The sequence below is a fragment of the Ambystoma mexicanum genome, chromosome 2p (assembly GCF_040938575.1).
Source record: "Ambystoma mexicanum isolate Mex_15411 chromosome 2p, UKY_AmexF1_1, whole genome shotgun sequence".
Taxonomy (NCBI): Eukaryota; Metazoa; Chordata; class Amphibia; order Caudata; family Ambystomatidae; genus Ambystoma; species Ambystoma mexicanum.
In genome coordinates, this window is record NC_090923.1 from 930,855,602 (window position 1) to 930,878,045 (window position 22,444).

Sequence of the window (22,444 nt, forward strand, 5' to 3'; positions counted from 1 at the left end):
GTCTTAGAACCTGCTGGTTTCTAAAAGTGGCTTTCGAGCACTGACTGTTCCTGGTGGTGTCATTATTGGCCGGCTTCTGTAGCCAGCACTTATTTCTGAGTTAATGCTGCATAAGCCGAATTCTGGCCATAGGTTGAGCGCTTCGGCAGTCCTAGGCGGTCTCTTTCAGTGTTTAGGGAAAAAGCCAGGTTTTCACTGCTTCACGGAAGGCCATGTAGTCATAGCTGTGTTGAATGTGGGGAGGCAGTGAGTTCCACAGTGTTGGTGCCAAGGTAGAAAAGGCTGACCCTCCAATCTTGGCTAAATATCAGGCAGTTATCACTAGTAGGAGGGACATGCTAGATCTTATGGGCATGTTGGGAGGCAGGGCATAATCTTTTCTTGTAGGTATGTTGGGCTGGCCTTGTGTACTGCTCAGTGGGTGATGCATAGGATTTTGAAAGTGGCCCTTTATCCTAAAGGGAACCAGTGACGGGTGTTGAGAGCAGGCGAGATGTGGTCCCTTCGTCCCAGTGCAAGAAAGAATCTGGCGGCAGCGTTTTGCACTCTTTTGCTAAATTGGTAGGCCGGTGCCCCCAGATAAATGGAGTTTGCATAGTCTAGCCTGGACATGACAATGGACATAATAGCAGCCAGTCTGTTGGGGTAGGTGAAGTAAGGGAAGATGCATCTCGGGAGTATGAAGTGGTAGTGACAGGATTTGGAGACATTGATTTGGTGGGACAGGGTTAGGCCTGCATCCATTGTGCAGCCAAGGTTTTTGACTGTTGGCTGTATAAGGGGGAGTGCTGACAGGGGGGGGCACAGTGGTGGTTGCGGGAGTAGAGCTATGTTGCCGCACATCATGATCTGTTTTTCCAGGGTTCAGAAGGAGGTGGCTTCTTGTCATCCATATGTCTATATGTGAGGCAAGCTGCTAGGTCGGGTTGTGAATAGATGCCTGTTTTGGGTCTTTCCAGCTGAGGAGTAGGTGAGTGTGCCCCCATCCGCGACCCCATTGGCGTTTTTGCTTGCTTGTGTGCCCCCCCCCCCCTGGCCCCGCGCTTCCCTGCCTCCCATTCCAGGTATCCCCGTTGCCAGCCCGCCCCCACCCCTGATTGGCTGCTTGTGGTGCTCGCCTGGGTCTAGCGACCCGTTCGGCGCACCCACTCCTCTTTCCAGCTGAGGAGTTGGTCAGTGTGCCCCCATACGTGACCCCATTGGCATTTTTGTTTGCTTGTGTGCCCCGCGTTGCCCCGTGCTTCCCTGCCTCCCATTCCAGGTATCCCCGTTGCCCGCCCGCCACCCCTGATTGGCTGCTTGTGGTGCTCGCCTGGGTCTAGCGACCCGTTCAGCGCACCCACTTCTCTTTCCAGCTGAGGAGTAGGTGAGTGTGCCCCCATCCGCGACCCCATTGGCGTTTTCTGCTTGCTTGTGTGCCCCTCCCGGCCCCGCGTTGCCCCGTGTTTCCCTGCCTCCCATTCCAGGTGGCTCCTGCCACTCTAACCTACCTTTCAAGGCCTGCAGTATAATGTCAACCAGTGATTGTTAGCATATTCCACACTTAGATGGAATCTCTAAAAACCTCTCTGTGAAAGTTGAATTTAGAAGTGTCCCCAACAGCCTCTCTGAGAAAGTTGAATTGTAAGAACTGAAACTCTTAGAATTGTTCCCACTTGCATTTAGAAGTGTACCCAATGGCATTTAGAAGTGAACCCAATTGCATTTAGAAGCTGCGCCCAATAGCCTCTCTGTGAAAGTTGAATTTAGAAGTGTACCCAATTGCATTTAGAAGTGTATCCAATTGCATTTAGAAGCTGCGCCCAATAGCCGCTCTGTGAAAGTTGAATATAGAATTGTTCCCAGTTGCATTTAGAAGTGTACCCAATGGCATTTAGAAGCTGCGCCCAACAGCCTCTCTGAGAAAGTTGAATTGTTAGAATTGAATTGTTAGAACTGAAACTCTTAGAATTGTTCCCACTTGCATTTGAAGTGTACCCAATGGCATTTAGACGTGTACCCAATTGCATTTAGAAGCTGCGCCCAACAGCCTCTCTGAGAAAGTTGAATTTATAAGTGTACCCAACTGCATTTAGAAGTTGCGCCCAACAGCCTCTCTGAGAAAGTTGAATTTAGAATTGTTCCCACTTGCATCTAGAAGTGTACCCAATGGCATTCAGAAGTGTACCCAATTGCATTTAGAAGCTGCGCCCAATAGCCTCTCTGTGAAAGCTGAATTTAGAAGTGTACCCAATTGCATTTAGAAGCGGCGCCCAATATCCTCTCTGTGAAAGTTGAATTTAGAATTTCTCCCACTTGCATTTAGAAGTGTACCCAATGGCATTTAGAAGTGTACCCAATTGCATTTAGAAATTGCGCCCAACAGTCTATACCCATTTGCACTTAGAAGTGTGCCCAACTGCATTTAGAAGCGTACCAAATTGCAGTTAGAACTGTACCCAATTGCTTAGAAGCACCAATTAATCTTGGACTAGTTGAACCTGGAAGTGTGCCTATAAACGTGAGTCACCGAGCTTAGAACCACAATCAGCCCAAAGCTCGCACCAACCATGAGCGCACCAACTCCAACTTTCCTAGGAATTCGTGGAACTGCTCTTAAATGGATAGCTTCATTCCTCAAAGACAGGCACCAAATAACAACACTCTCCAGCTTTACCTCCCAAGCCGACCAGTCGACACGGGAGTCCCTCAAGGAGCATGTCTATCCGCCCTCCTGTTCAATCTCTACCTGATCACCCTCCCACCAATAATTCGTTCACACAAGGTCCTATGTTACAACTACGCCGACGACACTCAACTAATTCTAAAATTCCTGAACTCGAAACCCAACTCCCGACCCGACCTGGCATCCTGCCTCCTTAACATAGAAAGCTGGATGACCCAAAGCCACCTCTTGTTAAACCCCTCCAAAACAGAAATCATGGTTTGCGGCAACTCCGATCTTCTTCCGCACCCACTACCCTGGCCACCCACCATGGGCAACTCACCGACACCCTCCAGCACAGTGAAAAATCTTGGATGCACCCTGGACTCCGACATAACACTCTCACGCCAAGTCAACAATGTCTCAAAGTCCTGCCACTACCACCTTAAAACCCTTGGGCGCATCTTTCCATACCTCTCATTTCCCAACAGAGTCTCCGCTGTCCAATCAATCGTTACATCCAGACTGGACTACGGAAACCCCCTATACCTCGGAATCCATGCCTACCAACTGAATAAACTCCAAAGAGCACAAAACGCGGCAGCCAAAATGGTACTTGCGCTCGGTCGACGTATCCCCAGCCCTTAAGACACTGCACTGGCTTCCAGTAGCCCGTAGGGGGGCTTTCAAAACCTTATGCCTCTCCCATCGAGCACTGCATAAAACTGGACCTCAATATCTTCAAGACAAACTAATACCTTATCATCCCACTCGCACCCTAAGATCAAGCCGCCGCCATCCACCTGACTCCAGGAGCATCCCTGCAGCCCGCGAAAATCACCGCCGCAGGCCCGGATGCTGATTCGTTCCCCCGACCTGCCTGCCCCTCCCCTCCTGCCTTAAATGGAGGTAGAGGGTGCCGTGAGGCGAAGCCGGGAGAAGAGGGCCGCAGAAAAAGGCCAGCGCTCCTCTTAGCAGCTCCGCTGCGAGCGCATCTGAGAGCAGAGGCCACAACAGCTGATCTCATCTCTTTCGGATCAGCTGTTCACCATCTGCCTGCCGCGAGCCACGCGGCTCCTAAAATGGCCGCCGCCATCCACCTGACTCCAGGAGCGTCCCTGCAGCCCGCGAAAATCACCGCCGCAGGCCCGGATGCTGATTCGTTCCCCCGACCTGCCTGCCCCTCCCCTCCTGCCTTAAATGGAGGTAGAGGGTGCCGTGAGGCGAAGCCGGGAGAAGAAGGCCGCAGAAAAAGGCCAGCGCTCCTCTTAGCAGCTCTTCGCTGCTCGCAGTCTGCCGATCGCCGTGGAATCCTGCAGGAATCACAAGGTAAGGAGTCCCGCACTCCTGAACTACTCAATTCACTTGCAAAAAGGCAACAGCGTTTACGCACACGTACTCTCCCGAGCATATTGCTCGGTCTACCCATCCCCAGAAGTGCACGCAATACACGCCTACAGTCAAGAACCATGAAATCTGACACTAACCTAAAGGCTCCTTCCTCAGTACTGCATAGATCCCGTAGACTTAGCCACACAGCAAAACCGAGCCCACTAATTAAGCATCGCCTTAACCCATCTGCATTGGATACAATGTCTAAGTCTCACGATAACGTGTCACCCACACGATTGAATGTAATTACCGCAATCTGCAATTCTTCTACCACTGCCATGCTACCTAATGATGCAAATGCCACTTTATCTGTGTCTATGACCCCGGAAAATATGCCCCCCACTGGTCTGAATGTAATTACTGCAATCTGCAATTCTTCTACCACTGCAATGCTACCTAATGATGCAAATGCCACTTTATCTGTGTCTATGACCCCGGAAAATATGCCCCCCACTGGTCTGAATGTAATTACTGCAATCTGCAATTCTTCTACCACTGCCATGCTACCTAATGATGCAAATGCCACTTTATCTGTGTCTATGACCCCGGAAAATATGCCCCCCACTGGTCTGAATGTAATTACCGCAATCTGCAATTCTTCTACCACTGCCATGCTACCTAATGTTGCAAATGCCACTTTATCTGTGTCTATGACCACAGAAAATGTGCACCCCACTGGTTCAGATGTGCCACCCTCAACCATCAATGTCACCCCTGAACCACACCTCAAATGTGCCCTCATCAACGCCCGATCCATCAATGAGCACGCGCTAGACATCCACGACCTCATCACCACCCTAGATTTAGATCTTCTAATGGTCACCGAAACGTGGCTACACGAAGCCTCAGGCCCCGCCCTAGCCCTCGCTCTCTGACCTGGCTATGCCATCACGAGACAAGATCGCCTGACCACTGGAGGCGGTGTCGCACTCATAGCCAAAGACTCGATCACCATCAGAAAGGTGGACAAAACTATTAACAATAACAGCGGCTACCTTCAATTGAAACTCACCATCTCTCACCAATGCACCATCACCCTACACCTCATATATCGACTACCAGGACCCTTAGGAGGCTTCCAGGCCTCCATCACCCACCTCCTGGCGGACAACCTTAAAAAGTCCTCCAAAGCCATTTTCCTTGGAGACATCAACCTTGGCCTCAATGACGCCAAAGACCCCTCGGCCAAAGCTCTTGACACAGCCCTAGCCACCCTAGGATTCATCAACACCATCACTAACCCCACACACACCCTAGGTAGATCTCTAGACTGGATCGCCCACCACAATTGTCCCCTCACAGTCACAGGCAACACCCCCACCCCTTGGTCTGACCACCACACCATCACCTTCAACATCCCCACCACGACAACCACTTCCCACTCCCCTATACCCTTACCTCCAGCCCTTACAAGGAGTGCCCGTCAACTGACCAAAGAAAGACTCTTTCCCTTCTTACAGGGACCTGCCTTCAGAGCCCCATTCCCCAACGACCCAGAAACCCTGGCCAAAAACTACGATACTGCCATCACGGCAGCAATCAATACCTGCCCCACTTAAACCACGCAAAACCAAACCCACTAGACACGCTAATGCGTGGTTCACTCAAGACCTTCTAAAACTACGCATCGACAAACGAGCAGCATTAGCTCTTTGGCAAACTTCCCGGGATGATGAAGACAAACTCAACTTCAAATCCCTTGCAAATAATTACAAGAAAGCCATCATTAAAGCCAAAGCTAAATCTTTTGAAGATAGAATCACGGAGGCCAAATCGAACACCAAGGAAATGTTTGCCATATTCAGGGAACTTGAAACCCCCACACCCACCCCCCAAAACTTCACCAAGGATAAAGAATGGTGTGACAACATCCAAACAGCGATGCGCAATAAGATCAGCACCCTCCAAGCCAAAATCATAAACACCAAACTATCACTTTCCACCCACATTACACCCTCCCCGCCACCACCGCCCCCCTCACCCACAGAGGCCCCACCCACCTTCTTTTAAAACCATCCAAGAAAAAGACATGATCAACATCATGAAAAACATAAAACCCTCCAATTGCAAAGGCGACCCCTGTCCTGCCTCCATCATCAAAGACTGCGCAGACACCCTGGCGCCCTTCCTAACAGCCTTCGTCAACGCCTCCTTCACCATAGGGAAAGTCCCTGCATGCCTCAAGGAAGCATGGGTCCGACCCCTCATAAAGAAACCCACACTTGACCCCACCTCCCCTAATAACTACCGCCCCATCACCACTGTCCCTTTCCTCCTCAAGATTCTAGACAAAGCAGCCTACCTGCAGGTCCAGCACTTCCTTGAAGAACAGAACCTCCTTGGACTGAGACAATCCGGCTTTCGCCCCAGGCACGGGACAGAGACTGCCCTACTCGACCTCAAAAACCAAATGGACGACGCAAGGGACCAAGGCAAACCTGTCTTGCTCCTTCTCCTGGACCTGTCGGCAGCCTTTGATCTTGTTTCCCCCGACATCCTCTACCACCACCTCTCCTCCACAGCCAACTTCTCTCAAGAAGCCACCACATGGATCACCTCCTTCCTCCAAGGCAGGACCATGCAGGTCTTCTCTGACCTAGCCACGGCATCACCCTCCATCATGCTATGTGGGGTGCTCCAAGGCTCCTGCCTCTCCCCCACCCTCTATAACATCTTCACCCGCCCCCTCTTCCTCATCCTTGACGCCATGGGCATCTCTTACACCAACTATGCCGACGATACACAGATCCTTCTCACCCTGACAGGAGACTATGACACGGACTCTGCCACCCTCAACAACATCTACAACACAATCCAAATGTGGATGGCTATCAACGGCCTCTGCCTTAACTCCGACAAAACTGAGCTCCTACTCGTAGGCTCCCCTGACACCATCAAAAAACTTGACGCACAGTTTAGTCACTTCACTATTGACTCAATCAGGATCCCAGTACTAGACACAGTAAAAACACTAGGCGTCTACTTAGACTCCGACCTGTCCATGACCAGACAAGTAAACGCCATTGCCTCCTCTGCTGCTTACCATGCAAAACTCCTTAACGCAATCAGACCTTATCTGTCAAAAGAAACATGCACTAACATAGCCAGGGCCATAACTGGCTCGCGGCTTGATTATTGCAATGTTCTGTTCCTAGGGACCTCCAACAAAAACCTTGAGAAGCTCCAAGTAATACAGAACAATGCCCTGCGTGCTGCACAAGGCATTGCCAAGAGAGAGCACATCACCGCTGCCAGAAAAGCATCCCACTGGCTCCCCATAAAGGAAAGGATCTTATTCAAAGCTCTAAGCATCACCCACAAATGCGTCCATCTTGCCGCCCCAATGTACCTTTCCCAGAGGATCCACCCGGTCTCCTCCGCAAGACCCACCAGGTCACCCTATGCCAGCATGCTCTCAGTACCCAGGGTAAAAAGAGCCATAGCAGGGGGCTCCAGCTTCCCGTACCTCGCTGCCGTACACTGTAACACCCTCCCTAGCTCCTTGCGCTCTGAACCCTCACTGGCCGCCTTTCGGAAAGCCTTGAAAACGACCCTGTTCACCTAACAAACATATGCCTAGCCTTTCATGAATGTTCATGTATGATGCATTACGTGGTATGACACCACCTATATCTGATCACAGGTCACTCCCTCACTGTTAACCTAAGGCACAACCTGTACCCATTGTAACCAAGTTTTCCTTACAAGTAACAGTGCCACAATGCCCCCGGGCTGTCTGCGCGCGATATAAATGTAATAAATAAATAAGCTCAGCTGGCCTCCTAGTAATTCCCAAGACAAACTCAGTCAGGCTAGGCGGATCATCATTCCCAACCCTGTGGAACTCGCTCCCACCCCACATCCGCCTAACTGAGGACTTAATGTCCTTCCGCAAACTAATGAAAACCTGGCTCTTGCCCTAAAACCAACCGGCTTCCAAACTAGCATCATCACAATAATACCGACCCATCAAACTACCTGAAGTGAGAAATGACCGCTAAATAAACTCGAATGTAAACTAGAAAGACAAACAGACCTAAACGAGTAAAGTAGATCAAAACTGTGAAACGGATAATAGGAATGAATCATTGAGAAACTTTGGAGAACTGAACAAATGAAAATGACATAATGATTGAGGGGGGAACACAGTGAATGACATAAATGAAATAGTGAGAATGGATGAAGTGTATAGAGCACACGAATACACTAAGTGGAAGCGGGCATAAGTGGAAGAACAGACGACTAGAAACATCAAATGAGTATGGTGACCGGATGAATTAGATGAACATAATAATGCCAATGAGTATGAAGAATGGTGGGGTGTGTAGAGCGGTCGAGCGTATTGAGTTGATGGATACGTGTAGAATTAACGAGCACGCAAATACAGAGAAGCAAACAAAACGCAAAAGGGCGTAGAACTATATTGAACGGCCAAAGGTATAGACTTGATGAACATTCGGCCAGACGAACGTGTGAGAGCGAACGAACATGTAGAGAGGATGAGCATGGGGATCGGATGAGCGTGGGGATCGGATGAGCGTGGGGTGCGGATGAGCGTAAAGAACGGACGAACGTTGAGAACAGATGAGCGCGAAGTTCGAATATGTGCTGAGATCGGATGAGCATGGAGAGCGGGCGAGTGTGGAGAGCGAAAAAGTGAATGTGAAGTGTGGATGAGTGTATGGAGCGGATGTGTATGTGGAGTGCGAGTGTGTGAAGCAGATGTGTATGTTGAGTGGACGAGTGTGTGAAGCGGATGAATGCGTGGAGCGGACAAATACATAGAGCAGATGAGTGTGTGGAATGGATGGACACGCAGAGCAGACGAGTAGTATTGTCAAGCTGACGAGTAGTATGTTGTGCCGGTGAGTGGTTGGACCGGATGAGTGTTGTGGACTGAATGAGTATCTAATCTGGACGAGTATATAGACGCGGAAGAATGTATGTGGTGCTGATGAGTCTGTGGAGCGGATGAGTGTACAGAACAGATGACTGTGTGGAGCAGACGAACGCATGGAGCAGATGGATTTGTAGAGCGGATGAGTATGCTCAACGGAGCAGTATGCTGAATGGATGAGTATGTGGAGCTGAAGAATAGTATGTTGAGGGTATCAGTGGGTAGACCTGATGAGTGTGTAGATCAAATGAGCGTACTGAACAGAGGTGTATACAGAGCGGTTGAGTATACAGAGCAGACGAACGCGTAGCCAGTCAAAAGTACAAGCGCGGGGTAGACTGGAGTGCATGCGCAAGGACAGGAGTGCATACGTATGGAACACATGAGAGCATGCATGAAGCTCACTGGAGAATGAAGGACAGACTTGAGCATGCAAAGTTAACCAGAGTACATGAATATGTCGAGCAGACATTAATGTGTAGGACAATCCTGAACACCTGAAATGAACAAAAATGCATAGAACGGACCTGCCCGCACGGAACTGCGTGACAAACATAATATGACAAACATAATATGCTTTGGAATGCAGGGAACGTTTGAAAAAACATACATCATACCACACCCCACGCTTACTCTCTCCCTTACACCACCACTCAACTAGAACACAGAGATACTATGACACCTTTCGGTACAACTGTTCTCATCTCTACATTGCTGGTTTCACACCCCCCAGCCAGGCGTTCTCCTCAGGCCTAACGCAACCACACTTGCTCTGGATAAAGCCGGCCAGAGCGAACACATACTCCTGATCTCTCAACCACCACACCTACCGCTAAGAAGCAGCTACCCCTTGAATTCCGCACCAGCTGCACACATACCCGGTGTGCACACGCACTTTTTGGACTCTCTCTACTGACCCGAACTTCGGTTCCCAAGGGCGTTCAACCTACCAGCGCCTTCAGACCATACCAATGGTATATAAGGCGCTATATAAATGCAAAATAACATAACATAATTTGAGTATCGTCAGCGTGGTTGTAGCTGTTGAGATGGTGTGCATACATGTTCCGTGGTGGGGGGTGGAGGGGAGTGGTCAAGTAGAGGTTGAAAAGTAGAGTTGAGAGTCAGGCTCACCGAGCGAGCAGTCGGGAGAAAAGGCAGGAGGAAGGTGATTTGTTTCCTGTTGAGAAATCCCTCAGAATCTACAGAGACTGAGGTCATCCCAGATCAAGATCAGAGTGGTTTCTGTTCTGTGGTGCGGTCGGATTCCCGATTGAGCGTAGTCAAGTAGGTTGTTGGAGTCTGTGAAATGGTTGAACTGAGAGTATGCAGACAGGTCAATAGTTTGGCTAGGAATGGGGTGTTGGAGATGGGCCTGTAATTCATTGGCTGGAGGAGATCCAGAGACTTGTTTTTTTAATTTTTTTTTTTTTCTCTCAGAAGTGGTTTGACATGCGCTACTTTTATAAGGTTCTGGGAAGATGCCAGAGGTGAGGGAGTCATTGTGTCTGGACCTTGCTTGTTCTCCTGCGCAGGTGGAAGAGAACATTTCTTTGAGATAGGAGGGACAAGGGTAAAGGGGGGGGGAGGGAACCCAGAGGTCTGCTGCTGGACAGTAGTTTGAGGAACTCCTCGCTTGAGATGGGGGTTGAATGAGTTGAAAGATGGCATTACGGGGGTCGGAACAATTGAAACTCGAGGAGCAAGAGATGGGCAGGGTGTGAGGATGGAAAGTTTGGCATTAAGGCTGGCCATCCTGTCCAGTGTTGTGGAAGTGTTGGGAGAGGGAGTCGCAGAGCATTTGCTCGGATGTGGTCGGGGCAATGGTGCATGTGGGCTTCAGGAATTCGGAGATTATCCTGTGGAGCTCTTTGCTGCTGCTGCAGCAGTTCAGGGTTCTTTTATTTCAGTAGGCTTTTCTGGCCTGTCAGATCTCAGATTTGTAGTTATGGTGATGGAGAGTGAACACAGACTTGCTATGACGGGTTTTGGATGCACGCCATTGGCTTTCGAGGGAGTGATTTTTGGCTTTTGAAAACCTTTAGGTGGGGCGTGAACCATTTTGGGGATGGTCCTATGCCGGTGGCAGCAGGGCAGGAGCTGGTGAGACGAAGAAGTGATTCTTTAAGCCAGGAGTCAAACAATTTGATCGCTAAGGGTCTATCTGAGGCCCGGTGTGCTGGTAGGGTGCTTACCTGGGCTTCAGCCAGGTCAAGTAGGATCTTGACCTTGTTCCAGCATCTGTGGTCATGTGTGGGGACAGGGTGGGCCTTGGGCGGTGGTGGTAGGGGCGGCGTGCAGACAAAGGAATGGCTGAGTGTCTGTCCAGGAGAATGATTTGGTACCGAATATACAGACTAAGTTGGGGGAGCTGAAGATTTCATAGTGTGTGTGCCAGGCAGTGTGGGTGGCACCTGTGGTATGCCAGGATAGGTTGAGCGCCTTTAGACTGTCGACTAGGGGTTGGGTCATGGAGTTGTTGGGCACATCAAACCAGGTGTTCAGGTCGCCCAGTAGTGTTAAAGCTGGGTGGTTGATCAGAGTGATAGCTAGTGAGTGTCAGAGAATGTTGGCAAAAAGTCTGTCATATCTACAAGGCCTGTAGATGAGTAGGAAACTGTGAGAGAGTGGGCAGCAGAGAGTCTCTAGAAGGTATTCACAGTTAACTGTGCATGGCTGGGTTTCAGTGAGAGAGATGGGGTTTGTGGAGGATCACTACATTGCCAGCTCCTGGAGGGTCTATTGTGGGAGAGGAGTGAGTAGTCTGGTGGGAAGGCCTTGTGCGCAACTGGTTCGAAATCGTCAGAGAACCATGTTTCGGTGATGAAAGTAAGATCAGGATTGTCAGTCGATAGGTCAAAGATGCTGTCTGTTTTTGGTCACAGGGCTGATATTGAAAAGGAGGCAGGTGATCTGATGGGATGTGGTGTTTCTCTTGACGCTTGTGGGTGTATGGGCTCGGTGGGACTCGGTGGCAAGCAGTGAGGTGGTGACTGAGACCGACTGAGGGGCGGTGGTGGTGGAGCCGGTCAGATATTCTTTGTGGGGGCAGTGAGAGGTGGTGGTGGAAGGGGAGTGGTGGAAGGGAAGCGGGAAGAGTGAGTGAGTGAGCGAGCGGGCGGTGGCTGTCTTGCGTGAGATGAAGTGGGGAATGGGGATAGGAAGGTGGGTAGTGAGTGTTATTCGTGTGGTGTGTGTGGTCTGGCAAGTTGAGTGGGGTTTGTGCCTGGATGGAGTCGTCGGTTCAGGTGTGTTGGCAGAGAGGTTGTGTTGGAAGAGGGAGAGTTGGGGGTGACTAGTGGGGATGCCATGACAGTGATCGGGATGGTATGGAGGTCAGGCCGATACAGGCTTGGTGGGGCATGAAGAGTCAAGGGTGAGGGGCGGTCATTGTTTCTGAGTTTTGAGCATTTCGATGCAAGAGGTGTGTGAGATAGGGTGGGGGGAGAGAGAAGGAGGGATGAAGAAGTGGTTTTAGAAAGAGCAATGCATGCCGTGCTCTGAGAAGGCAAAGGGGTTGAAAGGGGTGGTCTGGTGATGGAGGGAGAAGGGGTGCTGAGGAGCATGTGAGGAGCAGGAGGTGAGATCTTCAACGGTGAAGAGGAAGGATGGCGGAAAACTGGGATCTGGGGTGGGGGGAGGTGCGAGTGGGATGGTGTTGTCTAGGAGGCAACTGGTTTTTGTGGGGGTGGGGCAGGGGGGCTGTTTAGGGGACTGAGTTTTCATGGGAGTGGGGCTTGTTATGAGGTGGGGCAGGTCAGCAGAGTTTATGCGTGACATGGGTGAGTTGAGGTTATCGGTCTCACACGAGGCTCCCGACATACAAGTAATTGCAATAGTGTGAGGAGCGGGAGTCGTGAGGGTTTTGGCAGGGGGGGAGGAGGAGGAGGGGGGAGCAGGTATGGGGGTAGTTGCTGCGTGGAAGCGCTGATGTTGCGATGGTGGTGGGGGGGTTGTGTTTGGAGCGCCAGAGGGCTCCTCTGGCTTCAGAGTTGGATGTTGCACAGTGTTTGGGAATGGGGGAGGTGCAGGTCATTTTCAGTGGTTGTCTGGGTGAGAGAGAGGGTATGAGGGGAGGTTGTGCTGAAATGTAAGGGAGCCAGGTAGGGGAGGGGCAATGTTTGGAGCACCAGATGGCTCCTCTGATCTGAGAGTTGGAGGGGGTGAGGTGTTAGAGGGTTCAAGTGCAGGGGGTTGGAGATGGAGAGGTGGTGTGGCATGCAGGGGGATTCGCGAATGGAGAAGTGCGAATGTCGTCGGCTGGGTGGGGTGCTTTTTGATTTGCCAGAGGGTTCCTTTCATTTGTAGGTTGGGATGCATTTGTTTAATGGCCGTGTGCCGGAGGGGTACTCTGGGTGAGTGTGGTGCGGAATGATTAGAGTTGTGGGGGCAGACAGGTGGTCTTGGTTGTCATGGAGTCCCAGTCTGGTTGGAATTGCCAGTCATGGTTGGGTGAGGGTGCAGCAAGTGAGGGATGTAGAGGTCACGGTAGTTGCAGTTAGAGAGCGCGTATGTCAGAAAGGTGCTTGGGCAGAGGCACTTAAATCTAAAGGCACCACAGTCGTTAAGCTATCCTAACAACTTGTCTCGGGAGGATAGCTCAGGGGCAATGCAGTCGCCTTGGAAGCAAGACGACACAGAGCACCACAGGTTAGAGCCCCGGGTCCACGCTTAGAAACCTCTGGGTATTAAGTGCGTTATAAATAACCAATTTTAATCTAGATGGGGTAATCCTGAGCTGAAGGAGCCTGGATCCGACCTGATCTTGCAGCAGCAGGCAGTCAGCAGCCTGGACACAATAGTAAATGCAATAACATTAAATACAATAAGACCTAGATGTATAGAGGGGAAAACGTCTAGTATGGGGGTACAAAAGTAAATGCAAAAACAGTAAGTACAAAGGCTATATTTGGGACACCTGGGTCGGGGAAAGGCCTAGTATGGGGGCACAAAGTAAGTATACCAACAGCACCTAGACTTGGGACCTGGATAGAGAGGGAGAAGGCCCAGTATAGGGGTACAATAGTAAATGCAGTATCAGTAAATACAAAGACAATACCTAGATATGGGACACCTGGATAGAGGGGGGGGGGGAATGCCTACTATGGGGCATGACAGAAAATTCAGTAAGAGTGAATACAAAATTGGCACCTAGATATGGGACACCTGGACCTAGAGAAAAGGTCTAGTATGGGGGCACAACAGGAAGCACAAAGACAGCACCTAGATTTAGAACACCTGGGTAGAGGGCGAAAAAGGTCTAGTATGGGGGTACAATAGTAAATGGAGTAACGGTAAGTACAAAGACAGCACCTAGATTTGGGACTCCTGGATAGTGTGAAAACAACTAACACAGGGGTACCATTCTAGGCAGTTGTCCCATATGCAGGTTCTGGTTCCCCAGCCCACTATGAAAAATGCAAGATATGGCAGACTAATTTGATATGGGATACAGTGGTGGTTGTGCCACCTGCATGCAATCCACACTTGCCTTGTTGATTGCTGCTGGTTGGCGGCTGCAGGCTTCGCAGGCTAATATGGGCCAACACAGTCTGGGGCTGGCCCTGTTGGAGTTGTCCTTTACCTCCGGTCCTTCACCTCAGGGGCTGGACGGGCAGGGGGCTGCCATGGATGGTTGCTCGAAGTGGGTTCCTGGTTTCCAAACGGGAGGGGGGAGGGAGGAGGGCAGAGGGAGGGGAAACAAGGAAGTTGTAAGAGGGAGTGGGGCCAGGGTACTGAGAGCGCGATCGGCGCAGGATGTTTCAAATAACCCACAAAGAAATGTAGGCAAGGACCAGAGGGGACTAAGGTCTCTGGAAGCCCAAACACTCACCTGCAGCACCAGTGGATTATCATACCCACTGCTGCCTTCAGTTCATTTTGAAGGATAAAACCCCTCCTCTTTATTCTCCGTCTTGTTTCCCGGAAGGGGAAAGAGGAGCTGAAGGCGTTGCATCTTCCCCTTTATACTGACTAAGCATCCATTTCCTAAAACATTGTTTCTTCCTTCTCATTCTGATACATTTTCCAGATTTCTATCTCTTTTCTAGCTTCTTTCCCCTATGCATGGCATGTAAATGTCATCGGATTTCGTAACACCATATTTGACAACAAGCTCTCTCATTGGTCGTGCCCTTATGCCATTCGGAATGGTATTGCATAATCTAGTGTGTATATCTTGGTAGCGTTCTGCATAGGTGTGCGAGGGGTGTCTCCTACATTACAACAACCCGATTCAGGCTGCCAATGCTTACTCTAATTTGTCTCTTATTTCTGAATTAAATATGTTTCAATGGATTTCAGTAGGCACCATCAATCGTCACTCGTATTCCAGAAGATCAGGATACTTTCCCTACCTTAGTTTATTATTTTTGAAAACAAAATGTATCTGACACTATTTTTCTAGCTCCATCGTTTACACTTTGTTAATTTTCATATCGTTCTTGTTTTTTTTGTATCTTTAGATTGTCTTTACTTCTATTTTAGTTTCATCTATTTCTAGCCTTTTGATAGATGTCGAACCTTTGTCAAAAAGTGTAAGGAAAAAATGTGCACAGTTCTTTCTTTTTTTGTTTTGTTTATACAATCATATTATACCCTGTATATATGTGCAAATATATTCCCCTTTACCTACGTCTTCTCCCACTACCTTATTGGGTGTATTCTCCTCTTTCTATTTGCCCCTTCTGGGAGTTTGAAACACTCTTCTGCCTGGCTTTGCCACTAGGAATCCTTAATGCTCTGATATAGAACTATTGTGTGTGCCCTTTCCGTCTCTCGAGCCTGTGAATTTGAGGTATTCTTATCTCTTATTTATATAATCCCCAAAAATCCAGTTTAGTTTTTTTTGTTTACAATATGACCTAATTACAATCCCTCCCCCATATGCTTTTACCAAGTAGGATGGTCTACTTACACCTGGCCCTCAGCTCGAGTCCCCTGGCATAGAGACTCATGTAAACAACCAGTTTGACTTTTGTCTGTAGGGTTCCGAACAGGAATTTCTTCAAAGGGGTACCTGTCGACCATATATCGATCACCGTAGGTAACTCTGCGCTCGTCTGTATTATGGCAGGAGCGGTCGAGCGTCTGGGAATCTAGATCTGGGTTCTGTAAGGAACGCATGGTGGCAATAGTAAGACAGACACAACTGATCACAGTTCAAGTGTGCTCATTGAACTTTTGCAAGAGTGTGATAAACGCCTATCTAAACCTAAATCTACAGATGGGAGAAAGCTACAACCATTAGTCCTAGTGGAGTTTTGTCAAAATAAAAGGGCCCATACTAAAAAAAACTATTGCCAATCTTTACCGCTAATTTACAAATAGTGTGGGGGACATATTCACGAAAAAGAAAAGTGTTCGTAAATGATATGTTGGGATGTTCGGGCCGTTGGCCTTCCTTCCCCACGTTTTCCGCACAGGGCAGGGCGGTTCACTTGAGCCAAGCATACACTCTGACTTCTTTGACACGAGGATGAGGATACAGTTCAATTTCCAGCATCAGGGCCTTCTGTGCCCAAGTTTCTTTTCTCATCCAAGTCTCATGATTCAGAGGGCCTGATGTACAAAAATTAAGATGCAGTTCTTTTCTTCACATATGTATTCAACTCGGGTACTTCACCCTGGATCCCCCTCAGCTGGGCTCAGATCCCTATTATTTACAACTTAATGCAGATCCCCACTCCTCCGGGCTCAGATCCAACTTTTTACAAAGTTCAGAGAATATTCGTTTTCTCAGACACCTCCCCCACCCCCCAGATCCCCTTTTTTAATTAGTCTCCCTCAGCCGCCAGGCTTGCAACAATTGTAATTCACCTTGATTCATCAAAGACCTTCGAATGTGCACAGGATTTAGCTCGACCTGTTTGCAGGACCACTTTGATACAAACCTATGTTTTACAATACAGTTGCCGTTTAGTTGGCTACCTAACGGAGACCGTCCAAAGAGCACCCATGTGGCGCTGGATCACTGTGTACACGGTATCTTACTTGGCCTCCCAAAGTTAGTTCACTCGTTTGGTTTCAAATTATATTTGCATCACTCATCACATGCGTTTCACACACTGTCCTCTTTGGATTTTTTCATATAATGTTGCAGCTTGTAAACTTGTTTGAAACACAAGCTGGTTTGGCATCGCTCTCCGACTCATCAGCTGTGCTGTTTTTACTGGTGCTGCTTTGTTGTAGGAGCCAAGGACAGTACCACAATGGCCATCGCTCCTCCCTGCCTGGGTTATCTACACGGGAGAGCCCCGGATACCTTTTATGCACAGTGTAGGTTTGTTCAGCTTTAGTTCCAGGTCTTCGGCTTCTTATTTTCCAAGGTTCGTGAAAGTAACAGTCTTTAAAGGTCAAGAGCACTTCCCTCCTTGCAGCCCTCTCCGTCTTTCCCCTTGTATTAAACTGCCATCTTGGGACTGCTATTCCTCGTGTGCTTTTCCTCGCTCTGAGTGTGCTTTTGTTCTCCGCCTTTTATCCGTGTGGGGAAGTGTGATCAAAGTCAGGTGTGTGTAATGATCAGTAATTGCCTGACCATTGTATTGGGACATTTCAGGTATACAGCTCTGGTGTTTGTCCATTGTCGCTCACAGTGAACTGCCTGTGAAAAAGTTTGTTTCGGGAAAGGGGGGGGGGTGAGTTCCTAGGTATCCTACCTGGTAGGATGGGGAAAAAGTATTACAGGGAAGGGGATACCGCATCTCACCATGTAGTGTTCCACATTCACTCCCCGAAGACCCCTCATCCAGGTGATCCTCCCACAGTTGTCCACCCCCAGGAACACCTTCCGGTTTCTCACAGTTCTAGGTCTGCGCTCAAGTTCAACTAGACCAGAACCATCTGCACTGTTACCAAATGTGCTCTAGCACCCTGAAGCATCTGTTGTGCTAGATGGAATTACCAAGAAAATACTAAGGAAATGTTAAAGTACTGCTTTAATCTCACTAAGTAAAACAGGGCAAATAGACACTCCTCAAATCGACTCATGCAGGATAACATCTTGTCATTTGTTCGTAGTTTATATGTTGCTAGATGCTTCATCTATGACATCCTACGTGGCAAAACTTCAAAAACATATCGAGGGGTTTGATTGGATTAAGGGATTACTTAAAAGAAAATGTTCGTATTAGTCTCTCATTGGTGGTCTCTTTTCTGTAAAACACACCCCGAGTTACTTATAAAACATGTGCTGCAAAGCCCTTGTCATAGCAGAAAATGTGGCAGCGGACTAATATTTTGCAACATTCTATGTAAAAGTGCATGACAGGCTTTTCTTATTGGTTGGCAACCCAACTCCAACCTTGGACATTCGGCTTTCTAGCAGCACATACATAGACAAATCTCAGGTGCTTGGAGATAACGCCAGCTTGCCTTTGTTTCCCCATTTAGTCCACCCTCTCATTGGTAGGCCTCATGCCAGTGTCTTCTGTTTGAAGACTGACCATGTCAGTCTGCACTGTCCCGGGACATTAGAGGCAGTGTAGGCACATCGCTAGCTTTGCTTCAGACTTGATGAATAGCCCTTGTTTGCGAGCTCTTCGTCACGTGTTTCAACACTGTGAAATTGTCCATATTGACAGTTTTTTTTAACATCATTTGATTCAATAATGCTAGGTGCAGTTGCTCCTCTGGGCCTTTAGAGACTTGCTCACTCTATCCCATATTAACTTTAAGCCCTTTTAATTATCCAATATTTGGCATCAGTAAATGTTCTTGTTCCACCAAATCTTTGGGAAATATGTCCTTGTGAGTGGTCTGCTCGTAGACTCCCTTTGTGCTTTTCCTTCATCTCTCGAAATAGCATCCTTGGTTTTGAGCCAATGTACTCCTTTATTCTGCAAGGGTAAAACAGCTTCTACATCGTCTTTCAGTATTAAGACTCTGGGCTTGTATTTTGAGGTAACTCGGTTGATTGACATAAACCGCCGTCCATCTTGTTCTGATGGTAGTCCTAAACATTGTATATATACCTCTCGTAAGCAAGCTACTACGTATTCTTTCTACCTTGCGTTTCAGCTTATGTGCAGTTGTTGACTAGGGCGTCACTTCATTCTTCTTTGTGTTCACACGTATTGCATCATGGAGCACATATTTCTCATAGCTGTCCAATTACATTGTTTTTCTTAAGTATTTTCATATAGTTTCAACACAGGTTCATTTATATGTCTTCTTTCGGACATTCTTTTGTTATTGGACTTCGTTTAACGTGCATACATGTTGCGCGCTATTTTGTTCTTGGTTGCCTTTCGACAACTCTGCAATGGAAATCCTTCTTGGTAGCTCTCCTCCACGGTTTCAACGTGAGGGTATCTTCTGAATGCATATTGCCTTTCATACAGTCAGCATGGTATGGACATGTTGCATAAGCTTGTGCATGGGTTTCACAATTGTGTCTTCGCATCTGTCTTTCCAATAGGTGGGGGTCAGAGGGCGCTGACTAGAGAGAATCAGTCCACTTGCTCCTCTACAACTGCCAGTTTGATGCTTTGTCCCTGCCCCCAGTTGGCGCTCGGCCCCAAAACTCTACCTAAGGTTACTTCAGCAGCCTGGAAGGTGCTCTTTTGACCAGCCGACAATCCTGTTTTAATAGTTCCTTTTTTTGCTTAGCTTTCCTTCCCTCTGACCTGACTCAGACACCATGGGATTAGATGGCCCATGAATATCATTGGGGTGGAGGCCATCTATTTAAAAACAGGCTTCCCACATGCTGGTGATACTGTTTGGTAAATGTGCTGATTGCAATTCAATATGAAACAACAAAAAAGAAATGTTCAAAGTGAAACCGGTTTCTTAAACCTAAAGCCACCAGTTGATTTTATTGAATCTGTATTTTTTTTTTTTTGTGGGCATACCCACAGCAAAACTCATCCCAGAGTATACGTTTAAAGAGGTTACTGACTTGTCCAACTGCTCAATCTTAATTTAAATACTTCTTTTGTGTTCACAGAGATGATTGGGAAATTAAGATGCAAGTTCCTCGGTCCCCGCTTTTGATTTTCAAAATGGGGTAGACCTTATCAGCCTGAATATGAGCAAGTGACTAGACCAGTCCTTCCCCTAGTCGAAAAGTGCATTTTACAGCAAATATTGTTTTAGAAGCAATAGCAAGCCATGTGTTTTACAGGCAGCTTTCAAAATATAACATCTCAGCAACATTCACTAAACCTGCTGAGCTACCTTGGTTGCTTTCTGCTTCAGGACGTGTCGTTCTATTTTCAAAGAGTCCATCTTCGGAGGTGGATTCCCGATTGTCCCGGTATTACCAAGAGTAGTTCATACACCCACCTTTAAAGCCAATAATTCTTCATCTTCAGCCACACTGAGCTGGCACACAGATTAATTAAGGATGTAGAGCCAGAAACTGTAAAGATGTCTAAGGGGGCAAAGTGAGGCTCCTGCCCCTATTGCTAAAGAAATAAGGGGGTAATTACCAATTGTCTCCCCTGTACTCTGTGCCTGAGGGTTATCTCTTGTTAAACACTGTCATTGACTATTATTTGAAGCAGAGCTGTGAGTGATGTCTGTTTACTATAAGGTGCACTGTCCCTTACTGAGTGCATACTATTAGGTGGTTGAGCTAAGAGTGATTTCTTCTCATTAAAGGTATGCTATCTCTTACTTATGTACATTGTCCATAACAAGCTGCATGCTTTTGTTGACCTGCATACATTTTTCTCCTCATTTCCCCCAGATTGTGTCTGCTGTCCATTACTGCCATCAGAAGAATATTGTGCACCGGGACCTGAAGGTGAGTCCAGCCTCTTGATGTACAGGTGGCGCGTGTTCGTCATTCCCAGGCACAGAAGTGATGCCTCCCACCCTACCCCCCGTGCCCCAGAGCCACAGTGGAGTTCTGAAGGAAGTTGTATGGGCTTGGTGCCGGGCACAGAGGTGGGATGTGTCTGATGTTTTTGTGGATACCTGCTCCTGCTTTCTCAGCCTTGCCATCCATGTTTTGAAAGCACCAGTTTGAGGTGGTGTCGTAGTTGCGGTTTCAACTGGTTAACATGTTCCTAGGCATATTCTTTGTGCTTTCATGAATAAAAATGTTCTCTCGCAAGGCATTTAAATAAGATTGAGACACTTATTCTCCACCTTTTACTAAAATGTCTCAACAAATTGTTTATAAAAGGGGGCAATAAGCTGTTTTTATAAATTGTCAATGTGCTGCTTTTTGCTCGCATATTTTCATGATCATGTAACTTTTCTGTTTCATTGGCTTCCACTATGAGGCCCATTTCCTGTTCCATAACTCCATCCTGCGTGAAAATGCCCCTTGTTTCCTAACCACTGGCAGCCATTTTGCTATTTCAGAAATGGAGCTTATGCTCTTTATAGATCTGTTACAATTGCATGCCAGGCAATAAAGAACTGTGACCAAGACCAATAGTCCCATACAGAGCAAGACATATATTAATTAATGTCTTCATACTTTCTTGTTTCAACCAAGATTATATCAACTTTTTAAATTCAATTTAAAAATGCATCAAAACACTTCATAATGTACATATCAACAATTTGTTATCAACAGACACCTCTTCATTCAGCTGAATACATGCATATCCCACAAGTCATACACATTAATTCCCTTTCACACAACTGTTGAGTTTTAATTCTTAACCCAGTCACACTACCGGGATTACAGACTACTAACATGAATCCACTATGAACATGCATCTATAACTGATAACATAAACGTGTCTCTTCAACTATCTGTCAACACGTGTTTCAGCCGGTTCTTATTAGCCATACAATCAGGCTAAATACTGTTCCAGACGTCATCAGGACAGGAATGGAATCTCAATGGTAAACCACTCAAACTACAATGTTGTATTGATAGGTGTCAGTGCATATGATCTGGCAGTTATAACACACCTATACATAAGTGTTTCAAGGCATACCTTCTACTTGTCCCACAAGCTTCCTCCGCTTCTCCTCTGCCAGCCCTCTATATAACCTGCCCTTTTTCCACGTACACTCTCCTGTGGCCTCTGTTGATGTACACTACCTCTGGCCACTATTGTGCAAATGGCGTACGGATTACTAGCTGGCTCACTCTTAGCAGGATGTCCAAAAGTCTCCACCTCCTCCTATTCCAATTTATTTCTTGGAGACAGCTGTCACCAACTCCCAACAGCCACCTTGGGCTGCGGGTGTGTTGCCGCTATGTACGTCTTGTTCTGCCACATCAATAGCTAATCTAATGACCTGTTCCACACTTGCATCAATCTGAGTCTGGGAGGCGCTCTGTCACCATAGTCCTCCAGGTAAACCGGAAGGACTATGCTGACAATTGTGAGAAACCAGAAGGTGTCTCACCCACTTGTCCCCGGGGATCTTTCATCCAGGTGGCCAGGCCACGGCCATCGCTTTTGGGTCCAGTTCCTGGGGGTGGACCAGTGCGGGAGGATCACCTGTGTGAGGTGTCTTGTGGGAGTGGGACACCGGATGGTGAGACACTGTATCCCCTTCCATGTAACACCTTTACCCCCATCCTACCAGGTAGGACA

At 47.9% G+C, this 22,444-nt stretch overlaps 1 protein-coding gene across 3 annotated transcripts in view; it reads left to right on the forward strand.

The window, feature by feature from the left end:
- The window catches only part of MARK4 (microtubule affinity regulating kinase 4), a 612,664-nt gene that overhangs the window by 409,502 nt on the left and 180,718 nt on the right, over positions 1–22,444 (forward strand). For all 3 annotated transcript variants that reach the window (XM_069644669.1, XM_069644670.1, XM_069644671.1), the window contains one exon: positions 20,626–20,682. In XM_069644669.1, coding sequence (XP_069500770.1) covers positions 20,626–20,682 — 57 coding nt within the window. The remainder of the gene's footprint in view (positions 1–20,625; positions 20,683–22,444) is intronic.